This window comes from Ranitomeya variabilis, chromosome 7 (assembly GCF_051348905.1).
Source record: "Ranitomeya variabilis isolate aRanVar5 chromosome 7, aRanVar5.hap1, whole genome shotgun sequence".
Classification (NCBI taxonomy): domain Eukaryota; kingdom Metazoa; phylum Chordata; class Amphibia; order Anura; family Dendrobatidae; genus Ranitomeya; species Ranitomeya variabilis.
In genome coordinates, this window is record NC_135238.1 from 150,423,087 (window position 1) to 150,450,508 (window position 27,422).

General features: G+C 43.1%; 1 protein-coding gene across 2 annotated transcripts in view; it reads right to left on the bottom strand.

Moving 5' to 3' along the window:
• Positions 1 to 1,167: 1,167 nt before the first annotated feature.
• Positions 1,168 to 27,422, bottom strand: part of ORC2 (origin recognition complex subunit 2) — a 58,675-nt gene continuing 32,420 nt past the window's right edge. For both annotated transcript variants that reach the window (XM_077272033.1, XM_077272034.1), the window contains exons 12-17: positions 16,511 to 16,607; positions 13,259 to 13,405; positions 5,921 to 6,092; positions 5,749 to 5,810; positions 4,259 to 4,377; positions 1,168 to 1,831 (exon numbers count right to left, since the gene is read on the bottom strand). In XM_077272033.1, the coding sequence (XP_077128148.1) occupies positions 1,745 to 1,831; positions 4,259 to 4,377; positions 5,749 to 5,810; positions 5,921 to 6,092; positions 13,259 to 13,405; positions 16,511 to 16,607 (684 nt within the window). In that variant the 3' untranslated portion in view covers positions 1,168 to 1,744. The remainder of the gene's footprint in view (positions 1,832 to 4,258; positions 4,378 to 5,748; positions 5,811 to 5,920; positions 6,093 to 13,258; positions 13,406 to 16,510; positions 16,608 to 27,422) is intronic.

Below are 27,422 nucleotides of genomic sequence, written 5' to 3' on the forward strand. Positions count from 1 at the left end.
TGTGTTGCCTGAAGAACAGGAGGTATAAAACATCGCTCAGTCTCAATTCAGACAAGCCATGATTAAGACATCAAGTCGAAACGCGTCAGAATAACGCTGCCACTGCACTCTTTGTGCATGATGCTGCAAGATAAATTTTATCTTTCATTATTTTGTGTGGTTTACCATATAACTATTTTTAAAATGAAGAAAAACCAAAAAAAATTTCTTCAAAATTCCTGCTGGATTCATCATATTTTTATTTTTCTTTGTCCACCTAAAAAGATTTCAATTTGTTTTTCCAAATGATTTGTACACATTATGGTGACACTAAAAGGTGGGAAAAGTTCTGAAATGATTTTTCATGCGTTTTTTTTTTTTTACATGACAAAACCCTGGTATGTAGTAACAGTGTGACTTTTTATATCCACTGTGTATGGCATTTCCTCTTTACCTATTCATGGATTGCACACACCACTTTCCCCTTAATGCTGGTTATAAAACATACACATTTTTTGTATCTCTATATGAAGTTTTCGTGCTGCGGATTCCTGGGCTCACCTACCGTCTCCTGAGATGGCCACAGCACTGCACGATGAATCTTAGGGCAGTATTTCTGGGACACTCACCTCTGGCCAGCTGTGCAAGTGGAGATGGTCAATACAAAAGTAAGGCTTCTTTCACACTAGCGTCGGGCTCGGCCCGTCGCGGTGTGTCGGGCCGAGGTTACCGACGCTAGCAGTGAATGCGCCGCACAACGGGGCAGCGGATGCGCTGGAAAAATGCATCCGCTGCCCCATTGTGAGGTGCGGGGAAGTGCGGGGAGGTGGGGGCGGAGTTCCGGCCGCGCATGCGCGGTCGGAAAAAGCGAACAGTCGGCAGCAAAAAACGTTACATGCAACTTTTTTTGCTCCCGGCGGACCGCCACAACACGGCGCAACCGTCTCACGACGGTTGCAACGTGTGTCAATGCGTCACAAAGCGTCGCTAATGTTAGTCTATGGGGCAAAAACGCATCCTGCAGACAACTTTGCAGGATGCGTTTTTTCCCCTAAACGACACATTGCGACGTACTGAAAAAAACGCCAGTGTGAAAGTAGCCTAAGGGTCAAAGACATGGTGTGTGTCCATCTAACGTGACGGCTGTGGAGCCGCAGCACAAAACCTCAGAAGAAAGGAAGCAGCTTTCAATAGATACTCTAGAACGTTTATTAAAACTAGAAAGTTTCTTTAAGTATATGTCCATAGTAAAAATATTTAATATACAATGTAATCAAAGGCAAAAATAAGCCAACATTATTATCTCTTCCATTTTCATGAAACAATGCACAAAAAATGACCAATTGTATTTTCAGACATCATGTAATAGAATGTAAAATTACACTTAATCAAAATGAATGACATGAAAAGCGAAGCAAGAGCTGATACCAGACTTAATTTCATATTTCCCAGATGGCTCCTGAAATATTAAAGTAGCGACTGGATGGCTACGTGCAATTGCTCCTAAATTTCACATTTTATTCACTAATTTAACATTGTTTTTGACCCACTGCATTATAACATGCTCATAATCAATGTGATCGCCGCACAGCAGCCAATAGAAAATATGATGTTCATATACATCTCAAGATGTAAAAGCTGAGACTGCTCAATATTGTAGCACCCAGATATCCACAATGGCAATGTATCTGTAAGGCACGTTCTCCTGGTGAAGGTCTAGCCCTCTGAGTATCCATCACAGTTCCTGCCCTTGTATGGTGACTTGTTAGCCTTCTTTGTCTTCCATGTCCAGAAAATCAGTTAAGGTCCCGAAATCTAATGGGATGAGCAAATATTCCACACCATCCGGGCCCTGTCAATGATAATGTAAGTGGTTTTAGTACAAATCAGTGCTTTTATGCCAGTTTACCTTTCCAAAAACCAAACAGTTCAATCCAAGTACAGGCGCATGGTGCATCATAGTGCGGCCAAACATTTAAGTGCACCTTCACACCTGCTTGTTTTTCATCAATTTCCATATAGATACTAGAGGGCTTCTCCAGAATTTTAAATCACTGTTAGGCCTCTTTCACACGTCCTGATATTTCCGGTACCGGAAAAACCGGTACCGGAGATATCCGTGTCCGTATGTCCATGTGCTCAAGTGGCACATACGTGCGGCATCCGTGTGCCGCCTGAGGACCACACGGACCGTGCAGGAGAGACAGCGCTACACTAAGCGCTGTCCCCCCCGCATGTGGTGCTGAAGGCAGAATTCATCTCTTCTCCCCCAGCGTTTGTTGGAGATTTTTTTTTTTTTTTTGGGGGGGGTGAAAAATAAAGTTTGCATGTGCGTCCGCGTCCCCCCCCCCCCCCAGTGCGCCTGGCCCCTTGCCGCAGAAATACTCACCTAGCTCCCGCGATGCCTCCTCTGTCCTCTCCGCGCTGGCAGCTTCTCCTGTGTGAGCGGTCACGTGGTGCCGCTTATTACAGTCAGTGAATATTCACTGACTAATGAGCGGTCCCACGTGACCACTCACACAGGAGAAGCTGCCAGCGCGGAGAGGACAGAGGAGACATCGCGGGAGCTAGGTGAGTATTTCTGCGGCAAGGGGCCAGGCGGCGCACTGAGGGGGGGACTTGATCTTTCATCTCTTCTCTCCGGCGGGGGACAAGAGATGAATTCCGCCTTCAGCACCACAGCAGGGGGGACAGCGCTTACTGTAGCGCTGTCTCTCCTGCGGGCAGTACGTGCACACGGAGGAGAGTGCACACTGTTCTCCGTGTGCACGTGTGCTGTCCGTATTGTGGTCCGTGCTGCCGGTAGAAAACGGACATGTCTACGTGTTTTCAGCACGGACATACGGTCCGTGTGAAAACACGCACATGTGCATAGACCCATTCATTTGAATGGGTCTACATGTGTCAGTGTCTCCGGTACGTGAGAAAACTGTCACTACACGTACCGGAGACACTGACGTGTGAAAGAGGCCTTAAAGGGACTCTGTCACCTGAATTTGGAGGGAACAATTTTCAGTCATATAGGCGGGGTTTTTGGGTGTTTGATTCACCCTTTCCTTACCCACTGGCTGCAATATTGGATTGAAGTTCATTCTCTGTCCTCCATAGTACACGCCTGCGTAAGGCAAGATTGCCTTGTGCAGGCATGTACTACGGAGGACAGAGAATGAACTTCAATCCAATATTGCAGCCAGCGGGTAAGGAAAGGGTGAATCAAACACCCCAAAACCCCGCCTATATGACTGAAAATTGTTCCCTCCAAATTCAGGTGACAGAGTCCCTTTAACTTCAAGAGGAGACCTGATGTCTTGACCGCTTCGCAGTGTAGACTGGAACAGGGTCAGCAAATGCCCAGTACACTTCCCGGTCTCTTGCTTTGCTGTGTAGACTGGAACAGGCTCAGCAAATACCCAGTACACTTCCCGGTCTCTTGCTTTGCTATGTACACTGGAACAGGGTCAGCATATACCCAGTACACTTCCCGGTCTCTTGCTTTGCTGTGTAGACTGGAAGACAGTCCGCATATACCCAGTACACTTCCCGGTCTCATGGTGCGGTTCTCCATTGCATTCTCAAAACGTCAATAGAATAATAGTTTTGAGAGGGAGATAGGACTACAGCACAAAGAAACCAGGAAGTGCATTGGGTACGTGCTGACTCTGTTCCAGTCTACACAGCAAAGCCGTCAAGACAGCAGCTGAAAACAGGTCTCGCCTAGAAGATAACACTAATATAAAGTTTTGCATTAGATCTTTAACAACTTTACGGGAAAGATATTTATGCTGACCCATGTGAGAGCATCCTAAAGAAGGGGCAGAGACCCGATTCTAAAGCTGGCTCACTTACTGGGCTTCTTGCTGTAGTTTTGATAGCATATTGTTCTATCTGCTCCAGCTCTGCTATTAATCAAGGTCTCTGTTTCCACTTAATATGGTTACAGATTGGGAAGCATAAATCTAGAGAGTTTTATTTAGACCTCCCACAGCTCTGCTCTGTCAAGTTTCCTTTGCTGTTTATGATATTTTTCTATTCAATAGCAGTAAAAAAAAAACAAAAAAAACCTAAAATCAGCAGCTATGATTGCAACGTGAACTAGCTCTTATTGAATATTTTTAGATGCCCCATTATTAGCCTTTTAACTACCATTTCAGTCACAGAAGCCTGGAGTATAGTACTTTATTATTTGCCTTTTCATAACATGGCATCATTTTACATATATGACGATATTGTTCTGTAAAACACCACATTGCATAATGCTCGGTTGTACCATGAAATCTACCTTTTTAGTTCGGATCAGCTTGTGGTCTCTAAATTCAGTCAGCTGAGCTCTTAGCGTCAAATCGCTGTTAACAAGAAAGGCTTCACGACATTGCTGATAAAAATCTTGAAAGGAGAGACCTAAAGAAATTATGTAAAATAAAATTCAAGATTCAGATCATACAATAATTTATAAAAAAAAAACTAAAAAAAAAAAAAAACACTTGATTTTCAGTATGAAGGAAGCAGAACTCCGTGAACCCCAAAATGTCAAAGGTCAGTTCTCACTAAGACTTTAAAGGGGTTATATGGGACTTTACAACACTTAGCCTATCCTCAAAATTAGATTAGTTGAGGCAGGACCATCAGCATCCTGACGATCAGTTGTTTCAAGGGGACAAAAGCACTTTGTCAATTATATGGAAAAGAACTGCATTGCCAGGCCAAGCTCCTATGTCCTACTTCCCAGCAGGGCGCGTGTGAGCCGGCTGCATTCTTGGCTGGTGACAGCCGTCAAACAGCAGCATGTAAACAGGTTGTCCCATGAACAAAGTTAATTTTAATTAATATATTTTGGAATAATAATAACTTCTACAATTGGATGTGTTAAAAGAAAAGAAATGCTTCTGTGCTGAGATAATCTTATGAATGTGCCCCTGCTGTGTACTGTGTAATAGCTGTGTCTGACCGTACAGGGGCGCATGGTCTGATCATACCACAGCTCCTGGGCAGGGGAGGAAAGAAACGAGTATACAGACAGGACAGCACCTGATCGCAAACAATTCTTACTTTGAGGTAAAACATTTAAAAAAAAAAAAAAAAAAAAAAAACAGGCATGGAAATGTTTTACCTCACAAAAAGAATCATTTGCGATACTGTGCCGTTCTGTCTGTATACTCTCTTTCGCTTCCTCCCCTGCCCAAGGTATGATCAGACCATGTTCCTATATGGTCAGACACAGCCATTACACAGTACACAGCAGGGGCACAGTTATAAGATTACCTCAGCTCAGGAACATTTTATATAAACACATCCAATTGTGGAACTTATTATTATTCCTAGATCTATTGATTAAAGTTAAAGGTGTTTTCCCACAAATAAAGAGGGGGAGGGGGATGAGAAGTTAATTAAGGCACCCATCTGCCTTCTGCTGGCTCAGTGCTCATGGTTTTCCATGACAGGTTGGTGCCTGCATTTTGATACTCCTATGAAACTCAAACTGATTTTATTAAAGTTTCACCATACACTGCAAAGTATTTCCATACATTGTGCAGGCAATTGCAGGTTCAAATCCTCTAAAAGGGATTGAAAAAATAAGTTTTATTTTTTTTTGTAAAGTTTAAATCATCCCCCTTTTCTCAGCACCCCAAAAATTTTTAAAAAAACCAATATATTTGGTACTGCTGCATCCATAAAGGTCCAATCTATTAAGATCGAAAAATGTTTAACCCATACAATATAACCTATAAAAAAAAACTGAACTAGGAGAATTGCCATATTTCATTCCCATACCTGTATAGGAAGCGTTGTCTTTGTTGGACATCTGATATTCTGCAAGTAGACGGAAAATACCCCTAAGGAGCAAGATATTTTAGATTTATTAACTTATGTCTTGGTTGTAGTAATGTAACTGTAGAAAAGATGCTTTCATACAAGTGCTTTCTGCAAGAAAGGTTTTATGTACCTGGCATTAGGTGTGAGACTGCGGAGAACATGAGTGAGAGAGCTGAGGGCCAGTGCTCCAGAGCGTTTCACCAGCAATGAATTTTCATAGGATGTCTCCTCTATGTAGGGACTATAAGTTGTCGTTTCATACCAGAGCCAGTTATAGAGGCTTTGCTTTGACTGGTCCCACACTGGAGACCAAGGAAAAAACAATTATTTGAAAGTTAATGACTGAATTGTTAGTTATCTGTAGAATAATTTTCCCGTCATGTTCATTAGAAGACAATGATGATGATGGCTTAGGGTAAAACTACAGTAGATGGACACCAAGAAAGCATAACTGTCAGATCCTCCAGCAGACTGTACTGGAATAAAACGGGAATAGATAGTTATGAAAACATAACAAAACATATGAGAAGCTGATGGGAAAAATAAATATCACCTTTGAGAAAAACATTCATAACAAATAAACGAACTTGGGTCGTGTTCCCAAATGTCTGACAGGATGAAGATTTCATCGAGCCTAAAAATCTAAATTTTTCATCTGAGACCCCCAACAGTGGAACAATTGGATTTTTATCAGCGTGAAGTCTTTTGATCGGTGGCCATTCCTAGAGGTGGAAGAACAAAGTACTTAGTCTACCAATGAAAGAGAGTGGGCCATAATCTGTAAAGGGGGCTCTTTTCCCACTCACCAGTATGCAGGGTCTATGGTCATCATGAAAGTTGACAGACCCATCCTGGGACCCCAAAGTGGGTGTATGGCCGATAAAGAGAAACCGTGTGAGAAAAGTAAATGTGAAACCTAAAACTAAACTGTGGAGCGACTGATTCCCAGGGTGTGAAGGAGAGAGACAAAAACGGAGAATGTGATTCTTAACTGAAAAACTTAAAGCGCTTTGTGTAGCAAGAAGGGGGCTGGGAGGAGGACCACCTTCTCGTGGTGAATCACCATACATGAAGATTTTCAAGTTCACAGACGATTCACCAAAAAGCCTGCCTTCTAAAATCAGTTGGAGATGCTGTCTATGAGTTAAATAGGATTATACAGACTATCAAGGTGGTCATGATCCTATCTGGAGCCATTGGCAAAGAGAAGGGATGCATAGAAATGGACTAAGATTTTTGTTGCCAAGTGATCAAGTTCTGTGTTAGATCCAGGAGGAATACTTTGTCTCTGGCATGGTCTGCATCATCTGCCCAGAGAAAAGTTGGGCCCAATTCATAATTTGCATTATTGTTTTTATAAAGTCACTTTTCTTTTTTGTCTTGTGGTATTTGTTGATGAGGTTTTTTCTTGTCAAATTCTTCAAAAGTGGAGCATGTGATTAATGAATTTTGTGTAAAATCACAAACAGCCTTTATTATTTTTTAACATGTTCTGTGCCTTTTTAGCCCCAAAAGTTGCATATTCTGCAAAATGTACACAAATTCAGAGGAACATAAAAATCACTAGGGGACAGAAACCATTGACGAATCAGCCAAAAATGTCCACAATGATGCCGAAAAAAACCAAAAAACATGCAGCTACATATAAAACAACTTAAAAAAAGGCTCAAATTAACAGAATAAAGCGCAAATGAACAACATCATAAACTAGGCACAAAAGCACAAATGCAATAATATATCAAGCCATTTGTGCTGTCAGGATGATGGCGGTTTAAGAAAAAAAAATCTGCCTAGGAAGTCAAAGAAAAGAGCATAAAAATTCAGGTGTAAAAATGAGTTTTAAGAGAGAGGATCTTCTTCAGAATGGGAAATGCCAAGGAGTGTTGGCCAGTAGAGTGATCATACCAGGCTCACGGCAATGAGCACCACTGAGACAAATTCTACTTTGATTTTAATGATGATCCAGAGGTTAGTGAGATAATTGGAAAGCTGTATGGAAATGTGAGCAGGATGGCTAGAATGTCTACCACTGGGTTGGGGCTGAGGGATCTTGTGTCCCGGATACGAAACCAGGCAACTTCTGGTTAAGTCTAGATTCCATGAGGTCCATGTCTGGGATACCTGCCAGTAGCAGATCTCTTTGAACATTTCAGAAGGAAGTGTCCACTCTCCTGAGTTGATCAGTTCTACGTTGACATAGTCTGATCAAATTGTTCAGTCCTGAAAGGTGAGCTGCAGGGAAAGCTGCTTTTTTGTGCTTCTACCCACTTTAGGATGGCTGCAGACATGAGGATACAACCTGAAACATTTAGGGTAGATAACTGCCTTGGCACTATCTGTCTAAACTCTGAAGGTGCAATGTCGAAGGGATAGAAGATTGTCCCGATGTTCCAGCACGAACAAAGTCAGGGTGTGTGGTACACACAGGAGTAACCATGAGGATCTGGAAGACCCTTCCACTGTCTGTGAAACTGGCGCCGGTCATCATAACCAACCACTGAGGTAACAGGAAGAAGCAGTTGGGCCAGCTTGGGGTAACCGTATCTCCCATCGTGAGTGTGAGACCTATAGTTGCAGAAGAGTGATACGATTATAGATGTTTGTGGACTTATTCCACCAAGTTACAAAAACATTTTGAAGGGAGGGAAAAAGGTGGAACTGGTTGTACAGTTTAGACTACATGGAGAAAATATTCAATCCCAGCATCATCAAGCAGTTTTTATTGATAGTGGAAAGGCCAAACATGTCACTGTGAAGACCATAGTTTGTTGAATGGGAGAAGATCTTGTTCTGGGCTGTGATGAAGCACTTGCCCAGAGATGTTAGGCACTGAAAATGGAAGAGAAAATGCTTGAGCCTGTTAGGTTATCCAGCTTAAGATACATAAGATAGGGCTCATGAAAAAGGGTGCTGCTACAACATTACAAGACTATAGAAAAACCATCAGAGAAGAAATGATCTTTGTGAAAATTGGAGCTTTTGCCCATTCAAATGTGAAAGTGACAGGTAGCGTACGAGACTGCAAAAAGTAGGAACTTCTAGTGGACAACGTGCAGGTATGCTTCTACAGAGGAAGACCATCCTTTTAACAATAGTTCTCAGAAAATCCATCTGAAAGCTGTAGACCTTGACTTAATCATTGAGATCCCTCAGACCCAAAACTGAATATATTTTCCTTCTTTTTTCAGTACCACAAAAAGATGGAATTGGTATGATTGTTCACTGGACATGAAAAAGAAAATCAAAACTGAACAGCAAGATAAAAGGCATAAGCCTTAGAGGTAGGTTAGGGGTACTGACTGGAAGATGGGGTATAGGGAAAAAAATAGTTGTCCCACCCTCCGTGCTGACTCTGGTGGGGGAAGGTGAACTTGCAGGAGGTAGTCCTGGAAGGTCAAGGGTTCCACAAGGGACATGGCTTAAAGAAAAGCATATTCTTTTTGTAGTCGCATGTTTTGCTTCCTCTTGAAATGTGCTAAAAACAAAGAAAACTCTTTTTTGGGGCAACCAGAAAAGCTCTGTTTTGGAGCAGCTGAAAACTCCATCGAGGACTCAGACGAAAGAAACATTGCATCAAGTAGGCTTCCAAAATGGTTCAAAACCAGAAAAATGAAGAGTTGTGTGGAATTTTATTTTTTATTTTAGACACTGATTCAATGGAGCAACGATTGAGCCACATCATTCTGTGAATGTATGTAAAGAGCAGAGGAGTGGACCAGTAACACGATAGCAACCAGACAGGCTTTGCACTTTTTTACAGCACGGGAGATATGTTGAGCAACATCTACTAGTAGGAAGGTTTTGATGGAACGGGTTTACACTATTCACCTAAAAACAGGCTGTTTTAAAATAAAGCAGCATCTGCCATAATTGTGTGTAAGGTGTCTTTCACACTTTCGTCGGTACGGGGCCGTCGCAAACAGTCGGCCCGACGCATGTTGTGAAATTGCGGCACAACGTGGGCAGCGGATGCAGTTTTTCAACGCATCCGCTGCCCATTCTATAGTCCGGGGAGGAGGGGGCGGAGTTCTGGCTGCACATGCACGGTCGGAAATGGCGGATCCAACGTACGAAATTTTTTTTCCCTTGAACGTTTTTTCGTGCCGACGGTCCGCCAAAACACGGCGGATCCAGTGCACGACGGACGCGACGTGTGGCCATACATCGCGATCCGTCGGCAATACAAGTCAATGGGCAAAACACATCCTGCAAGCACATTTGCAGGATCCGTTTTTTGCCCAAAACGACGGATTGCGACGAATTACAAAATAGGCTAGTGTGAAAGTAGCCTAAGGCCAGGTAAGAGACATCTGGAAATGGGATACATAATATCAGGAATGTTCCATTTCCCTCCAAATTTTAATATGAAGAGGTTGGAAGAATTTGGAGAAATGATGGGGGTGCTAGAAGAAAAATCCAACTTAAGAGGAGGAGTCCCAGTTCGGAATAAGAAGTTCCTTCAATGCCATAATAAGACTGCCCAGGCTGGCAACACTGACATTGTGCACTACAACATACAAAATGGGTTAGTTATGACCGTTCCTTGATGGGAAGTTTCACCAATAAATTCAGATTTGGTGGCTACAAAAATCTCCCCTGAAAGAAGAATGCTGAGAGATCTAGAAGCCAAGTTGTAACGGCCAAGTGATATCACTACTGCAGGATAACTAATGGTGGAGTATTAGCATAGATTTTCATGGAGGCGCTAACACATTTTGGTCAGTGTCTGACTCCTAGTGACCGCAGCTACACCTAACATCATCATCTGTGTTCACCAGTGATGCAGACAAGAAAAAAACGGTTTTGCATACATAACATTTTATAGCAAAAACTTAACAGAAGGAAATGGAAACCTCAAAATGCATCTGATCACCAAAGAGGACAAGAATCAGGCCAAACTACTATTGGTGCATTGTGGCGACTTATGAATTATCTATTTTTAAGAAAAAGTGCAAGTGGATCCAATGTTTATTGGCAGAAGGATAAACCTTGGGAAAGCTTTATCCTCCAACACTACTGGAACCTTACTGGTAATTTCACGAGAATGTGATATCTGTGAATATAATAAATAGAAAAAAAAAAGTATCTTGTGGCTTCACTCTGTAGCTCTCTATGCCACCTAAGTTTGGATCAGAGCAACTGTGGGGGATGGGGTCTTGCAGCGTAAGACAGATGCCGAATTGTGCTCGTCTTATAGCCTTTAGAAACCAGGTTTATGATGCCACATTACAGTGACAGGACCTTGGATACTCAATCACCAGCTTGATATACAGTGGCATGTAAAAGTGTGCACACCCCTGGTCAAAATTACGGTTATTGTGAACAGTTAAGCAAGTTGCAGATGAAGTTATCTCTAAAAGGACTACAGTTAAAGATGACACATTTCCTTTGTAGTTTAGGTTTAAAAAAAACAAAAAAAACCTCTTGTCCGCTTACATTTTAAAAATTACAAAAAGGAAAATGGGCTGCTGCAAAAGTTTGGGCACCCTGCATGGTCAGTATCTGTTAGCACCCTCTTTTGCATGTATCACAGCTTGTAAACACTTTTTTGTAGCAAGACAAGAGGCTTTCAATTCTTGTTTGAGGGATTTTCATCCATTCTTTCAGTTCTGTGAGATTCCTGGGTCGCCTTGCATGCACTGCTATTGAGGTCTAGCCAAGGATTTTCAGTGATGTTCAGATCAGGGGACTGTGAGGGCCATTGTAAAACCTTCAGCTTGCGCCTTTTGAGGTAGTCTATTGTGGATTTTGACATATGTTTAGCATTATCCATTTGTAGAAGCCATCCTCTTTTCAACTTCAGCTTTTTTTATAGACTGTTATGTTTGCATCAAGAATTTGATGACATTTAATTGAATCCCCTCTACCCGTAAAATGTTCCTCGTGCTATTGGCTGCAACACAACCCCAAAGCATGATTGATTAACCAAAATACTTAATAGTTGGTGATATTCTTTTCCTGAAATTCTGTGCCTTTTTTCTCCACATATACTTTTTGATCAGTGTGGCCAAAATAGTTCTATTTCAACCTCATCGGTCCACAGGACTTGTTTCCAAAATGCATCAGACTTGTTTAGATGTTCGTTTGCATACTTCAGAATTTTATGGGGAGGACGCAGAATGTAAAAGATATTATATATATATATATATATATATATATATATATATATATATATATATATATATATATATATATATATATATATATATATATATATATATATATATTTTTTTATTTGTTTGCCTAACCCCTTAATGACCTCCAATACGTCTTTTAACTGACCTGAGATATAAGAGAATAGCCTCCCCATACAGGTGACAATCCAGCAGCTGTCCGCTGTCCACTATAGCTGACAACTTGCTGCATCAGCCACGATCAGTGTTTGCACCATCCATATCTGTTTAACCCCTTAGATGCTGCTGTCAATAGTGACTACATCATTATAAATGGTTAACAGAGTGTGGGGGCTTCCTCTTTATCCAAACTGGTGCCCTCAGATCATGATTGTGTGGTCCTGATGTTTGCCATGGCAATTCACAACCAAATAGCGGCCTTAGAGTCTGACTGCTGTAGTAATCTGTTCAGAAGTTAGAGGCATTTAGGTGGTAAAAATACACATTTTCATTTCTGTCATACCACTTGGCATTCATTCCTATAAAGCACCTGAAGGGTTAATAAACTACCTGACAGCAGTTTAGGGGTGCTGTTTTTAAAATGGTATCATGTTTGGGGGTTTCCCAATATATGAGACCCCTAAAGTCACTTCAAACATGGATAAGTCCCTAAAAAATAACATTTTACAAATGGTGCTGATGTAAAGCAGGCATGTGGGAAATGTTATTTACCATCTGGATTAAAGGGATAATCATTCAAATTTAGAAAATTGCTAATTTTTTAACATTTTTCTCAAATTTTTGATATTTTTTATAAATAAACAAAACATATTGACCTAAATTTACCATTATCATAAAGTATAATGTGTCATGAAAAAACAATCTCAAAATCACTGGGATGTGTTGAAGCGTTGCAGAGTTATTACCACATAAAGTGACACTGGTCAGATTTAAAAAATTTGGCTCCGTCACTAAGGGGTTAAAATACACAGGAAATTTGTCATCTTTAACATTAGGCCTTTTAGTGATCATTTCATCTTCAACTTGCTTAACTGTTCACGATAAGAGTAATTTTGATCAGGAGTGCCCAAACTTTTACATGCCACTGTATTTACCACATCTTTTTACTGGTAACTGGTAGGCATTTCCTGTACTTTCGAATGAAGTAATCTTGCCGAGACCCTATGAAATAATATAGATGTACAAGAACACAACATGATTTCTTACATGCAGTTCACCATTATCTCCAAGAGCAAACTGAAGTTTGTTACTGCTGTAATGACATATTCCACTACATGTCACGATGTATCCCAATAAGCCTGTCTGACCAGGACACGGTGTAACTTCTCACTTACTTAAAGGGGCATTTATATGATCTATGGAGGCCAGGAGATGGATGTTGGAAATTGAAGCCAGTTGCCCAAGTACTTGCTGACATTTGTCTCCTCTTAACATATGACTGTCCAGATTATGGATCAGAAGATAAAGCTCTAGAGATGGCTCTGAAAAAAAAAATATGGAAGAGTCTTGTTCATCAGCCACAAAAGTCATCAACGATACACAAACAGCAACTGCGTCATTATCCAGAAGAGCATAAAAATCACATGGCGCTGAGAGAACTGATGGACAACTACCTGACTATATCAGGACCGTGGCTAAAGTATCTCTAACTTCAATCATCCAGTTCAATTTTTTTAAGATTACATTTCTGTGTGGATCACTTTCTGAATTTATCTTTATTGCTTTTGAAACTTTATTTTGCTGATGTAGAGCTTCAAATTTCCTGCAGAGGCAGATGTTTAAAACAGCACTTCCACAAGTTCTTGACCAGTTTTTTTTTTCCCCATACATGAATTTTTTTAGTTTGGTTATTTAAATACTTTTTACACTTTCACAATATGTAGGGCCTACTTTCTTGCCACTTTTATATTTGTATTTTTGCATGATATTGAGAGTAAATAAAAAAAAAAAAAAAATAGGTGTCTTTTTTTTTTTTTTAAGTTTTTAAGTCCCAATTACAGTTCAAGTTCAGCCTTCAGCTACAGTGATGCTCTGGGTATTTTAGGACACCGCAATTCCTGCTCTCTGCAAGCACTTTGTGATGACGTTATCACTGGGTCCAGAGGAGGAAGCACTGTAAGTGCTTCCTCATCTGTATATGCAGCACTTGTTCAGCACAGTGCATACAGTGATCAGGAAGGCAGAGATGGTAACTAACCAGCTCTGTCTTCTCTATGGTAAGTCCGGCCATCCCCGACAGCCAGCTTTGTGAAACTTCAAAGTCTGCAATGATGTTCTAAAAAATCCTTGCAGAGACGTTTGTCCGTGCCACTGCTTGGAACATTGAGATACACACAGTGCATGGCTTATGGATACTTAATCTGATCACATTTATGCCATTCGGAGCAAACATAGGATGCTCACAAATAAAGATTGCAAAATAAATTACCGTATTTTCCGGCGTATAAGACGACTTTTTAACCCCCGAAAATCTTCTTAAAAGTCGGGGGTCGTCTTATACGCCGGGAATCGTCTTGTACGCCGGTGTATATGGTGGGTGGGGAGGGGGAGTGATCCTGATGACGAGGGGGCGTCTCACAGGAAAGTGAGTAATCCCCATTACCTTATCCTAGCGGTGCAGCGTGGGGGTGTCAGTGCTGGGAGCGGCGGCGGCTGCTGTGTTCTGGTGCGGCGGCTCCTCTTCTGTGTGGGGCCTCTGTGCTGTGGGGTGGCGGCGGCAGCGGCGTATCTTTATCCAGTTGGGGCTCCTCCGGCATCTCCTTAGCCCTGGAGGCCCCGCCGCAACTCCATCGGTGCAATGTGGTGGCCTCCGGGAAAATGGCCGCTGCTCAGATTCAGATCTCGTGTCCCGAGATTTCGGGACGAGATCTGAATCTGAGCAGCGGCCATTTTCCCGGAGGCCACCGCATCGCACCTATTGAGCTGCCTCCGGGAAAATGGCCGCTGCATTGCACCGATGGAGTTGCGGCGGGGCCTCCAGGGCTAAGGAGATGCCGGAGGAGCCCCAACTGGATAAAGATATACCGCCGCCACCGCCACCCCACAGCACAGAGGCCCCACACAGAAGAGGAGCCGCCGCACCAGAGCACAGCAGCCGCCGCACCAGAGCACAGCAGCCGCCGCCGCCGCCGCCACTCCCAGCACTGAGACCCCCACGCTGCACCGCTACGATAAGGTAATGGGGGATACTCACTTTCCTGTGAGACGCCCCCTCGTCATCAGGATCACTCCCCCCCCCCCCAAAAGGCACATATTCACCGGCCCTATAAGACGACATAGGGTGTATAAGAAGACCCCCGACTTTTAAGAAGATTTTATATTTTAACTGGTAAAGTTGGGGGGTCGTCTTATACGCCCAGTCGTCTTATACGCCGGAAAATACGGTATATAAAATTCTGGCATTTGCCCACATAGTGGAAGAGCTGTACATGTGCCTTACGTCAGTGATTACAGTAATAGCATTGCTACCACACTAGTCTCTCTATTAGAGCCGCCTCGCTCATCATCAGCTCATTAAGCTCCTTGTAAACAGCTTTAATGGCAGCAGAAAATGAACAGTCATTATGGAAATGTCACTGATCAGCCAGACAGCAGCAAAATGCTCCAAATACAGTTTATAATCTTTAGGGGAACAAATGACTCCTTTACTGTACTGATTGTGACATCAAGTCTAAAATGCAGAGTGAATTCAGTACATAGAGGTGTTGAGAAATTAAGAAAGTGTTGCTCCATCTGACAGCAATGAAAGTCTTCAAAACATCACACAAGGGTATAACGGCAAAAAGAAACAACACTAATTTACCAGTGTGGTCAGAGTGCAGCACCTCTCTAGAGTTAATCACACAGGCACACAATGTGGGACAAGTGACATGCACAACTGATGGCACTCTATTCTAATCACCTGACTGCTGTAGCCAATCACAGGCCTCAGTGGTCAGGTGACCCAAGAACATGACGTCCTCGCGTTCCGTCCCATAAAAACAACCAGTGCAACTTGTGCACGAGCCAGCAGGAGAGGAGACATTGCCCAACTGAGTACTATGGATTTACTCAATGAAAAGGGCTGGTTACTCCAAGCATCTGAAATCATATTACAAGCCATTGCTTTATGCTGCAACGTCGCTTGCAGGGAGAAAACAACATTTTATTATTCCTGCAGCCACTTGCAGACATTGTGGCGGTGCAGGGCGCTTACAGTAACCACTCACTATACTGTGAACGTGGCTGTAATCACTCCCCTGCACACTGCCTGACAGCTTGCTGCACACACCGCAGAGCGCACTGTCAATCAACGTGCGGCGGAGTAATTCACTGTAGTCACTGGTGCCTGTAACCGCTCCCTGCACCACGGCGATGACAAGGCAAACGGCTGCATGAAGAATAGAACACAAAACGTCTATTGTAGCCGCTGCTGCAGGAAGGTAGACAGGCAGAATATAAACACTATATAACTGTAAATTACCACTAGATCTGCAAGTACATAGCATTTTCTGGAGCAGACAGGTTCCCGTTAATGTTCCAACAAAGCAGCTGTCCTGTAAAGGTATCCAATTCAAAGCACCTAAATTAGGTCTCCCTTCATTTACCTTCCTTGAACTTCTGTACTATAAAGTTCATTTGATCAATTGGGCTGCAAAATGTTCCCGGGTAACCCAGTGCCTCTTCTGTGATGGAGTTCAAGATCTGGATAGAAAGAAAGAATTACTAATCCATAGAGCAAAAGCTCAATATTTGCATTAACATAATCCTGGTGAGCGTGGTATTCCCTGCCTTACTGATAGCCACCCAAAAGCTGATGGCTTCACCTGTACTCACAGATTAAGTACACATCAATGTGGCCAATCGTTAGGAAGTAATGACAGATGCTTGCAGTTTTATTGATTATTTTACTCATCGCTTCAAGACTTATAAAATAAAAATATAAGTAAACATTAGAAACCGTCCTAATAAATCCTACTGGTTTGTGGTGTAGTGACGAGTTAGGCCGGCGTCACACTGGGCATATGAAAATATGGTCCGTTTTTTACGGCAATACGCAGAAATTGTCCCAAAACACTGTTCCGTATTCAATGCTAGGATGCGATTTTTACGCACAAATTTATCCGTGTGTCATCCGTATGGCTTCCGTACGGCATTGTTTTCACGCAGGCTTGCAAAATGGACATATCATGGATCCATCGGCTCAGATATTCTTAAATATCGTAGTTACTCACCGATAACGGTATTTCTCTGATCCCATGACGGCACCATGGAGAGAGAGGGATCCGCCCTCAGGGACAGGAAACCCACAGGTTAAAAAGGCGGGACCTCTCCTCCACCTCAGTTTGGTTTACAGAGCCTTAACAGGACTTCAGCTGTAATTTAATTGGTTATTTACACGCACAAAAAACATTATATATACCGTATATACTCGAGTATAAGCCGAGATTTTTGGGCTGAAAGTGCCCCTCTCGGCTTATACACGAGTCACGGTCGGCGGTGGGGTCGGCGGGTGAGGGGGAGAGGGCGCTCCTGGCGCTCCCACTGCCCGTCCCACGGTCTTCGGTGCCGCAGCTCGTCCCCTGTTCAGCGGTCACATGGTACCGCTCATTAGAGAAATGAATATGGACTCCACTCCCATAGGGGTGGAGCCGCAAATTCATTCCTCTAATCAGCGGTAACGATGACCGCTGACAGAGGAAGAGGCTGCGGCACCCGGAGACCAGCTGTCCGGGAGAAGGAGCCAGGGACGCCGGGAGCAGGTAAATATCTTATAGTTACCTGTCCGCGTTCCACACGCCGGGCGCCGCTCTGTCTTCGCGTCCTCTTATTCTGACTGTTCAGGTCAGAGGGCGCGATGACGCATATAGTGTGCGCGCCGCCCTCTGCCTGATCAGTCAGTGCAGAGAGACGCCAGGACGGGACGCTGAGGAGCTGCAAGCAAGAGAGGTGAGTATGTGTTTTTTTTTTTTTTTTTTTTTTATTACAGCGGCAGCAGCATTGTATATTGCACAGATTTATGTGGAATATCTATGGGGCAACGGTGCAGAACATTATATATATGGCACAGCTTTATGTGGAGCATCTATGGGGCCATAATCAAAGGTGCAGAGCATTATATATGGCACAGCTATCTATGGGGCCATAATCAAAGGTGCAGGGCATTATATATGGCACAGCTATCTATGGGGCCATAATCAAAGGTGCAGAGCATTGTATATGGCACAGCTATCTATGGGGCCATAATCAAAGGTGGAGAGCATTACATATGGCACAGCTATCTATGGGGCCATAATCAAAGGTGCAGAGCATTGTATATGGCACAGCTATCTATGGGGCCATAATCAAAGGTGGAGAGCATTGTATATGGCACAGCTATCTATGGGGCCATAATCAAAGGTGCAGAGCATTGTATATGGCACAACTATCTATGGGGCCATAATCAAAGGTGGAGAGCATTGTATATGGCACAGCTATCTATGGGGCCATAATCAAAGGTGCAGAGCATTGTATATGGCACAACTATCTATGGGGCCATAATCAAAGGTGCAGAGCATTGTATATGGCACAGCTTTCTATGGAGCATCTATGGGGCCTTAATCAAAGGTGCAGAGCATTGTATATGGCACAGCTTTCTATGGAGCATCTATGGGGCCATAATGAACTGTGCAGAGCATTATATATGGGGCAGCTTTATGTGGAGCGTCTATGGGGCTATACTGAACGGTGCAGAGCATTATATATGGCACAGCTTTATGTGGAGCGTCTATGGGGCCATAATGAACAGTGCAGAGCATTATATGTGGCACAGCTTTATGTGGAGCATCTATGGGGCCATAATGAACAGTATGGAGCATCTATTTTTAATTTTGAAATTCACCGGTAGCTGCTGCATTTTCCACCCTAGGCTTATACTCGAGTCAATAGGTTTTCCTTTTTTTTGTGGCAAAATTAGGGGGGTCGGCTTATACTCGGGTCGGCTTATACTCGAGTATATACGGTATTATATATATAATGTTTTTTTGGTTTTTTTTTGCGACACCTCATGACTAAACATTAATAGTGTGCATACCCATACGTGAAGGGAGGGAATATACGGGTGCCGTCATGGGATCAGAGAAATACCGTTATCGGTGAGTAACTACAATATTCTCTTACCCCCATGATGGCACCACGGAGAGAATTTCAAAGACTGTGTATTTAGGGTGGGATTACTGCCCCCAGAACTCTTCTACCAAAGGTTAAGTCTGAAGAGGGAGATAGGTCAAGTTGGTAGTGCTTAAAAAATGTAGAGGGAGAGGACCAAGTGGCTGCTCTACATATCTGGTCAATCGATGCTCCAGCTCCCTCTGCCCAAGAGGTTGCCACCGATCTGGTTGAATGGGCCTTAAAGGTGTCTGGAACCGCTTCCTCGGATGAGGTATATGACAAGGTGATGGCATCCCCAGCCGAGGTTAGTGCTACCAGCAAAGAGGTTTTCAAAGAAATTATTTTTAAGGAAGCCCGCGATAAGGGTTCAAAAGGTGCTTTAGTTAGTGCTGAAAGAACAAGGTTCAGATCCCAGGGAGGAGAAGTGTGATGTATGACAGGTCTAGACCTAGTTGAAGCTTTAATAAACCTTTTTATCCAGTGGTTCCCTGCGAAATCATGGTTATAAAGGGCGCGATTTGAACTTTTAGAGTGCTTGTTGCCAAGCCTTTCTCTAACCCTTTTTGGAGAAATTCCAGTACTTCCTGAATTGGGATTTCTTCTGATAAGGTGACCCCTGAACTAGACAGGAATTTTTTCCAGGCTTTGCCATATGCTCTCGTAGTAACTGGTTTTCTACTGGCCAACAGAGTCGAAACTAGATTTGGAGAAAACCCCCTCCCAGTTAAAAGTTCCCTCTCAAATTCCAGGCCGTCATATGCAAGTTTTTTATTTGTGGATGATTTACTGGCCCCTGGCGTAGAAGGTTTGGGATATCTGGGAGGATCCAAGGCTCTGATATGGACATTAGGCGCAGCCATGGAAACCACGTTCTTTTGGGCCAAAACGGGGCTATCATGATCACTCTTGCTCTGTCCTCCCTGATCTTCTTTAGGACTAACGGAATCAAAGCTATCGGAGGAAATGCATAAGCTAGTCTGAAATTCCAGGGAATTAGAAAAGCGTCTAGGGTCACTGGATTCCCCTGTGGATCTATTGAGCAAAATGCCTGTGTCTTCCAGTTTTGACTGTTTGCAAACAGATCTATATCCGGGGCCCCCCATCGATCCACTATGTGATTGAATATCTCCGTGTTTAACTCCCATTCCCCCTGTTTTAGTTGTGTTCTGCTTAAAAAATCTGCAGTCTGATTTTCTGTCCCTTTGATGTGAAGGGCTGTCAGGGAGGATAGGTTGGCTTCTACTTGTGACAGGATGGATTTCGTCACTTTCAGAGGTTGTGACCTTGTCCCCCCTGATGATTCAAGTACGCCACTATTATCCTGTTGTCTGTCAGTACTCTTACATGATGGGAACGGAGGGAGACTAGAAAGTGATTGAGGGCATACTTTACTGCCAAAAGCTCTTTCAAGTTTGAAGTGAGGGGTTTTTCTTCCTGTGACCAAGGACCCTGAGCAATTTGACCATTTAGGTGGGCTCCCCAACTCCATGGACTTGCATCCGTGGTCAGGGTTACTGAAACTGGCCATACTCATGGAACCCCCCCTCTGATGAGATTGGATGGGTCTGTCCACCAAACTAGGGAAGCTATTGTTTGCGAGGATATTTTTAATCGCTTCTCTAAATCTCCTTTTAAGTGGAATTCCGCTTCTAATATTTCCCATTGGAGATCTCTGGAGTGACTCTGAGCCCACCTGGACCGCTGGAATGCAAGCCGTAATTGATCCTAGTATGGACATTGCCTTCCTTAAAGTAACGACCGGAGAATGTCTCAAATAGTCCACTAGTTGTACCATGTTGGACACTTTTGCTTTTGGAAGACGACATTCTTGTTTTGTTGAGTCTATTATTATCCCTAAGTATTGTTGTACTTGTGTTGGGATAAGTCTGGATTTTTTCCAGATTCAATAACCACCCCAGATTTGATAGGGCTGCCATTACTCTGTCTAGTTGCTGACTGCAATGGAGAGGCGATCTGCCCATCACTAGGAGGTCGTCCAGATAAGGGACAATCAATATGTCTTGCTCCCTTATGTGGGCCATTACTTCCGCCATTAGTTTTGTAAACACCCTTGGGGCAACGGCAAGGCCGAACGGAAGCGCTCTGTATTGATAATGTTTCAGTTCCCCTTGTATCATTACTGCCACCCTGAGATATTTTTGGTAATCCGGATGGGTCGGCACATGGTAGTATGCGTCTTTTAAGTCTATGACGGTCATGAAACAAGACGGATGAAGGGTTCTGACACATGATTATATTGTTTCCATCTTGAACTTTTCTGTTACTAGGTATTTGTTTAATTTCTTCAAGTTTATTATTGTTCTGAAAGTCCCGTCCAGCTTCGTCCGAAGAAAAAGAGGAGAGTAGAACCCTGTTGCTTCCTCCTGATGTGGCACTTCCTGTAGGACATTTTTTGATAGGAGACTGAGGACTTCTTTCTGGATGCTCATCTGCTCGATTTCGGATTTCCTTTGCGGTGTTACTACAAATTGGTGGTGTGGTCTTGTATGGAATTTCAGCTTCAGACCCGTCTCTATTATGTTTAAAGTCCAAGCACTCCCAGATATTTTTTCCCAGGCTTGGAGAAAGTAAGTCAGTCTCCCTCCTACCTGGGGCGCACCTTCATTGGGGCTGTTTTTTACTATCCGGCTTGTTGAACATGAAGCCTCCCCTTTACATTTTTTATCTTCCCATCCATCTTTTTGTTTTTTTGGGGGGCGTCTTCGCATAAATTTCTTACCTCGAAAGGGCCGCCTATAGGATTGGTTGGGAAATCCTGGAAAAGATTTTTTCTTGTCTACGGCTTTTTCGAGGATATCATCCAGGGTAGGTCCAAACAAAAATTCCCCTTCATACGGTATGGAGCAAAGCTTTGCCTTTGTTTGCAAGTCACCTGGCCAGCTCTTCAGCCATAGTGCTCTTCTGGCCGCATTTGAAAATGAAGCTGATCTTGCTGTCAGCCTCACTGAGTCTATGGAAGCGTCTGCTAAATATGCCGCAGCTATAATATAGACTCTCTTGCCGTTTTACTTTTTAATTGTATTTCCAGGTGATCCAGCCAGACCATTAATGCTCTGGCCGTGCATGTAGCGGCTATCCCGGGTTTTAACCCTCCGCTAGCGGCTTCCCAGGATCCTTTTAAAAACACATCCGCCCTCTTATCCATAGGATCCTTGAGGGTCCCCATATCCTCAAAGGGTAAAGCAAATCTTTTAGAAGCTTTCGCAATAGCGACATCCAATTTTGGTGCTTTCCCCCATGAAGCACAAGCTGGGTCGTCAAACGGATATTTCCGTTTAGGGGTCAACAGGACTTTATCTGGCCTCTTCCATTCCTTTTTTATTAGGGCCTGTATTTTTTTGTTTAACGGAAACACCCTATGTTTCTTTTGTACTAGGCCACTAAACATAAGGTCTTCTGCGGTTTTTTTAGCGCGAGTATCTGCCAGCCCCATGGTTGTTCTAACCATTTTAACTAACGCATCTGTTTCTTCAATCGGAAAACAGTTGCGGCCGCCTTCTGAGGATGCGGAGGATGATGATGATGATGAAGATGCAGAGCTCTCCGAGCTGTAATGTACACTATCTTCCTTGCTGGAACTGTAATCTGGGGATTTATGTTTCCGTTTTCTCTTACGGCTTTTTACACCCTTTAGTGCATCTTCTACTTGGGTTTTAATTAAATCTGTTAACTCAGACGCAAATCTTGGAGTCTCTTCATTTATGGGGTTCTCTATGCATAAGGCACAGAGCTTTTTTGCCCAAGCAGTTGGTAAATCTGCCGAGCAGAGCGGACACACTTTATGTTTTGTTTTCGCCTGGAATTTCTTCCCCTAAGAAATACAATAAACCCCTATTTAGAATATATACATTCACGGAGGTCACTTACCCTCCTAACTTGAGGAAGATACCGGTTCTGGTCTTGGGGATGCCTCCTCCATTTGAACCGTTGTTTTCCTCCTGGATCCACTGGAGCCTCGGCTGTGTTGGGATCCTGAGCTGCGGCGCTGTATAGGTTTGGTCCTGCTTTTGTTTTTTCTGCGGGTGATGGCGCTCCTGGGGATCTTCTCCCAGCGGGGACTGCGAAGTTTCATCCACCGACTGCTCTTTTCCACTCATAGTGGTACAATTTGAGCAGCGGTGTCCAGTCTCTCCACTGATTTTATCTCCGGTGTGCGGCGCAAGGCAACATCCGATCTACCCAGAGGTAACTTGCTCCGCCCCGGAAGTGACCGCCCGCGCCTGCGCAGTAAGTTGCCGCCGGACCTCGCGTTCATCCAGCAGAGGGCGCATCACCGTGACTCAAGGTAACTACAGGATATTCCCCTGCATTCCATTCATTCACAAAGTTTTACAGACAGGAGCACAGCTGCATTAGCAGAGCTCCTGGGTGTAAAATGATTTAACCCCTTCAGATGGATTTACAGCGTGGGACAAGACTGAACGACGGAAGGTATGGAATATTGTTGTTTGTTTTGTTTAACTTTATTTCAGGTGACAAGGGTCTTCAGGTGGATTGAGAGTATAATAAAATATTAAAACACCCTGTGTCTTTATTTCATTAAAATACTTTTTAATAACCATTTCGTACTATTGGATTAATAATGGATAGGTGTCATAATTGACGCCTCTCCATTATTAACCTGGTTTAATGTCACCTTACAATAGCAAGGTGACATTAACCCTTCATTACCCCATATCCCACCGCTACACGGGAGTGGGAAGAGAGAGGCTAAGTAGGCACATCTTCCAGATGTGCCTTTTCTGGGGTGGCTGGGGGCAGATGTTTTTAGCCAGGGGGGGGTCCTATAACCATGGTCCCTCTCTAGGCTATTAATATCTGCCCTCAGTCACTGGCTTTCCCACTCTGGCGGAGAAAATTGCGCGGGAGCCCACGCCAATTTTTTCTGGGATTTAACCCTTTAATTTAATAGCTAGAGACCCCAAATTTTACACAGAGACACTTGTTACATTAGTAAAGCGGAATATGCAATAAAAGAAGGGATATGAGATGGTTTACTGTATGCAAACCATGTCTCATATCCTGTCGGGTTTGTGAAGGAGAGAGCAAAAGCCGGCAATTGAATTACCGTCTTTTCTGATATCTAGCGCTTTATGAAAAAAAAAAAAATTTATATATATATATATATACACATTTATTCTACCTATTCTATTCTGTCAGTGTGATTTTACTGTACACTGCACTGAATTACCGGCTTTTCTATAGAACACCTATACGTATTTCTCGCAAGTCACACGCATGGTCCGTGTGTAATCCGTAATTTTCTCGCCCCATAGACTTTCATTGGTAGATTTTTTGCGCAATACGCTGACAGACGCAGCATGCTGCTATTTTCTACGGCCGTACAAGACCGTATAATACGGATCCGTAAAAAACGGCAGATAGGAGCTGGCCCATAGAGAATCATTGTACTGTATGCAATCCGTATTTTCTGCGCCCCTCATACGTCCGTAAACCACGCCAGTGTGACGCCAGCCTCAGGCTGGCCATACTAATTAGATAGCTATTGGATGAATGCTCGCCTGTGTATAGTCCGCTAACTCCACTCCTACCTCACTAAATGACAGTCCGATGTACTGGAATAACACGATCGCAGGATCAGACAGAACATGGAGATGGTTTACAGTTTTGTAGGTTTTTGTTCTTTAGATCATCCCCTAACTAGCTATGGTTTAACCTTCATGACCAGGCCAATTTACAATTCTGACCAGTGTCACGTCCCACTGATTCTGAGAATATTTTTGTACTTATAGTGGTAAAATTTGTCCGATATGACTTGCGTTTATTTGTGAAAAAAATGGAAGTTTAGAAGAAATTTTGAAAATCTAGCAATTTTGTAACTTGGGAGGGGGGATTTGGATGTGCAGAATTTACCGATTTTGCTTTGGGGATGAGGAGCCATTTCACTTTTCCAGAGCCTTTGTGCTACCAGTAACGTGGAAGCCCCCTATATTTCCATTGACAGATAACAGACCTGAGTGGGGACTTTTTTTGTGGATTGATTTGTAGGTTTTACTGGGAAAATTTTACATAAAGTTTGGGATCACATTTATCTGACGAAAACAAGGGAGAGAGAGAACCACTCCAAAAAACTGCACACCACTATAAAAAGGTAAACTTTATTGATACACCAATAATAAAAACATCTAAAAAGGATATCACACAATCCCCAAGATGATCCCGCCAAGATAGTAGAGGTCAAGAAAAATGCATGTCCTATATACACGTGTTATAACAAAGCAAGATATAAAGCAAAATGACCATATATCACATGACCCTTAAGGTTAACAAATGTTTCATAATAGAAGAGGATACAATGCAAAAATGTCCGTGAATCACATGACCTCTTAAATATACAGATCGTCAATAAGCCCCCCGGGGATTAAAAATGTATATACAGTACATGTTTGTACCCAGGGTGAAAGGGCCTGACCGAATAGCTAAGTAGCCAGTAATATACCCAGACAAAATATTGAATATAGTTTGTACCTGTATGCCAAAAAAATATCAATATGCCTATGGTATAAAGAAAATGGTGCCAGTAAATGCTCTGCCACAATCTGTGACACAATAACCATATCACAGCGGCATCAAACTAGGTCCTGTGCCAAACCATGGGCAACTCAGCGTATATAACAATCTATAACCACAGACACCACACATGAGCAGTATCAATCAAGGTCCTGGGTCCGACTATATAGGGAGCCCAAGGCAATAGGATGCTGCCACCGGGGGAAAAAATACCAGAAGGCAGGGATCAGCGTGGGGAAAGACCCAACGCGTGTCGCCGTTACTCGGACGGCTTTGTCAGGGGAAAAGTGCCAATTGGGGAATTTTTTTTGTGGATTGATTTGTAGGTTTTATTGTGAAAATTTTACATAACGTTTGGGATCACATTTATCTGGCGCTCTACACCGACCACTTACTTTGGGGTTTCCATCTAAATATCCGAGTGACGTGATTGAAATGAAACCCCCGTGGGATCCATTCACTATAATGAGGCAGCAGAGTTACTCTGGACTCCATCTGGCCTATGTTCAGCATTGTCTTCCTTTTCAGAAAACTGTGGAGGACCGCACTTCTATGCACGCCTAAAAAGATGAACATCGCTGGATCACAGGACAAACTGCATCCACTGTTCCTCCATCTGTTTCATTATAGGGAATATTCCGCCGGGGGTGTAGTGAATATGTATATGTATGACCAGCAGTAACTCAGCATCTGTTCTAGGCTGCAGCTCTTCATAAAGGTCATGACCTATGCTATCCTGAGAGAGAAAGACAGTCTTCCTAGTCTCACCCCAGGGGGAATTTCCTGAGACCACACCAAGTGGAAACATTTCACACCTTCGGACTCTTTTGAAGAGAGATGCCAATTGCAGCCTGACACTACTTACTATGAGAAAGGTCACACAAATAGTGTTCAAAGAAAAATTATGTATTATAATGTATTCATTGGTAAAATAGCCAGGATCCTGTCACAAACCCCAGATTAGAATATTAACAGGAGAGTCTGGTCTAGAAATCAGATCCCCAGGTTAAATCTATAAATTAGGCCTTTACCAATAGAAACGGTGTCACAGACTGAGGGACAGCCAAGCTGGTGTGAACCATTCCATATTCATCCCCCCCTCAAGGAGCAGAAAGCAGACTACAAAGTTCAGATATTTCTTTAAGTTTTCTCTCTTATTTTAAGAACTGTTTGGCATATTTGTATGTCACTTTTTATTTCCATTTTTTTTTTAATATCCTTTTATTGTAAGCACTGTACCTTCTCTATTAAACCTTTAAACTTTAATAAGTTTGAACCTTGTATGCTCTAAAAGAATCCAAAGCCTTAGAGTGTATGATCCTGGTGCTTGGCATATAGTAGTAGTATTTCCGATACTCATTACCCGTGTGTTCTATGAGTGGTGGTAGCGTGTATGAAGTGGGGTGCGTGGTCTGTGCCGGGGTGTGATTTATTCTCCCATTGCAGCATAGGACAGAGGTTGCATGCTGGACTGAGTGAGAGTAGATAGATTAACCCTTGCAGGTGCAACCCCAAGTCATGTGCTGAGAAGCGGTTTGTGACGGGGGTTCCATCTGACTCACGTATTTGAGAGATTTACACAGAATCCCCGGTGTAAGCTAAGTGCAGAGAGCAGGATAAATGTGCACCGAGCCTTACTGTGATCTATGGGAGGCAGAATGAACAAATCAACAGCAGGTGAAGAATTGTTGTTTTTTTATCCTGTTCCTCGTGTGGTATAAGTCATTAGAATAATTTATTCTTCGGGTCGGTGTGACTACAGTAATATCAGATCAGGTTTTTATGCTTGGCTTTTTATTCCGCATCGCCATATTTTGA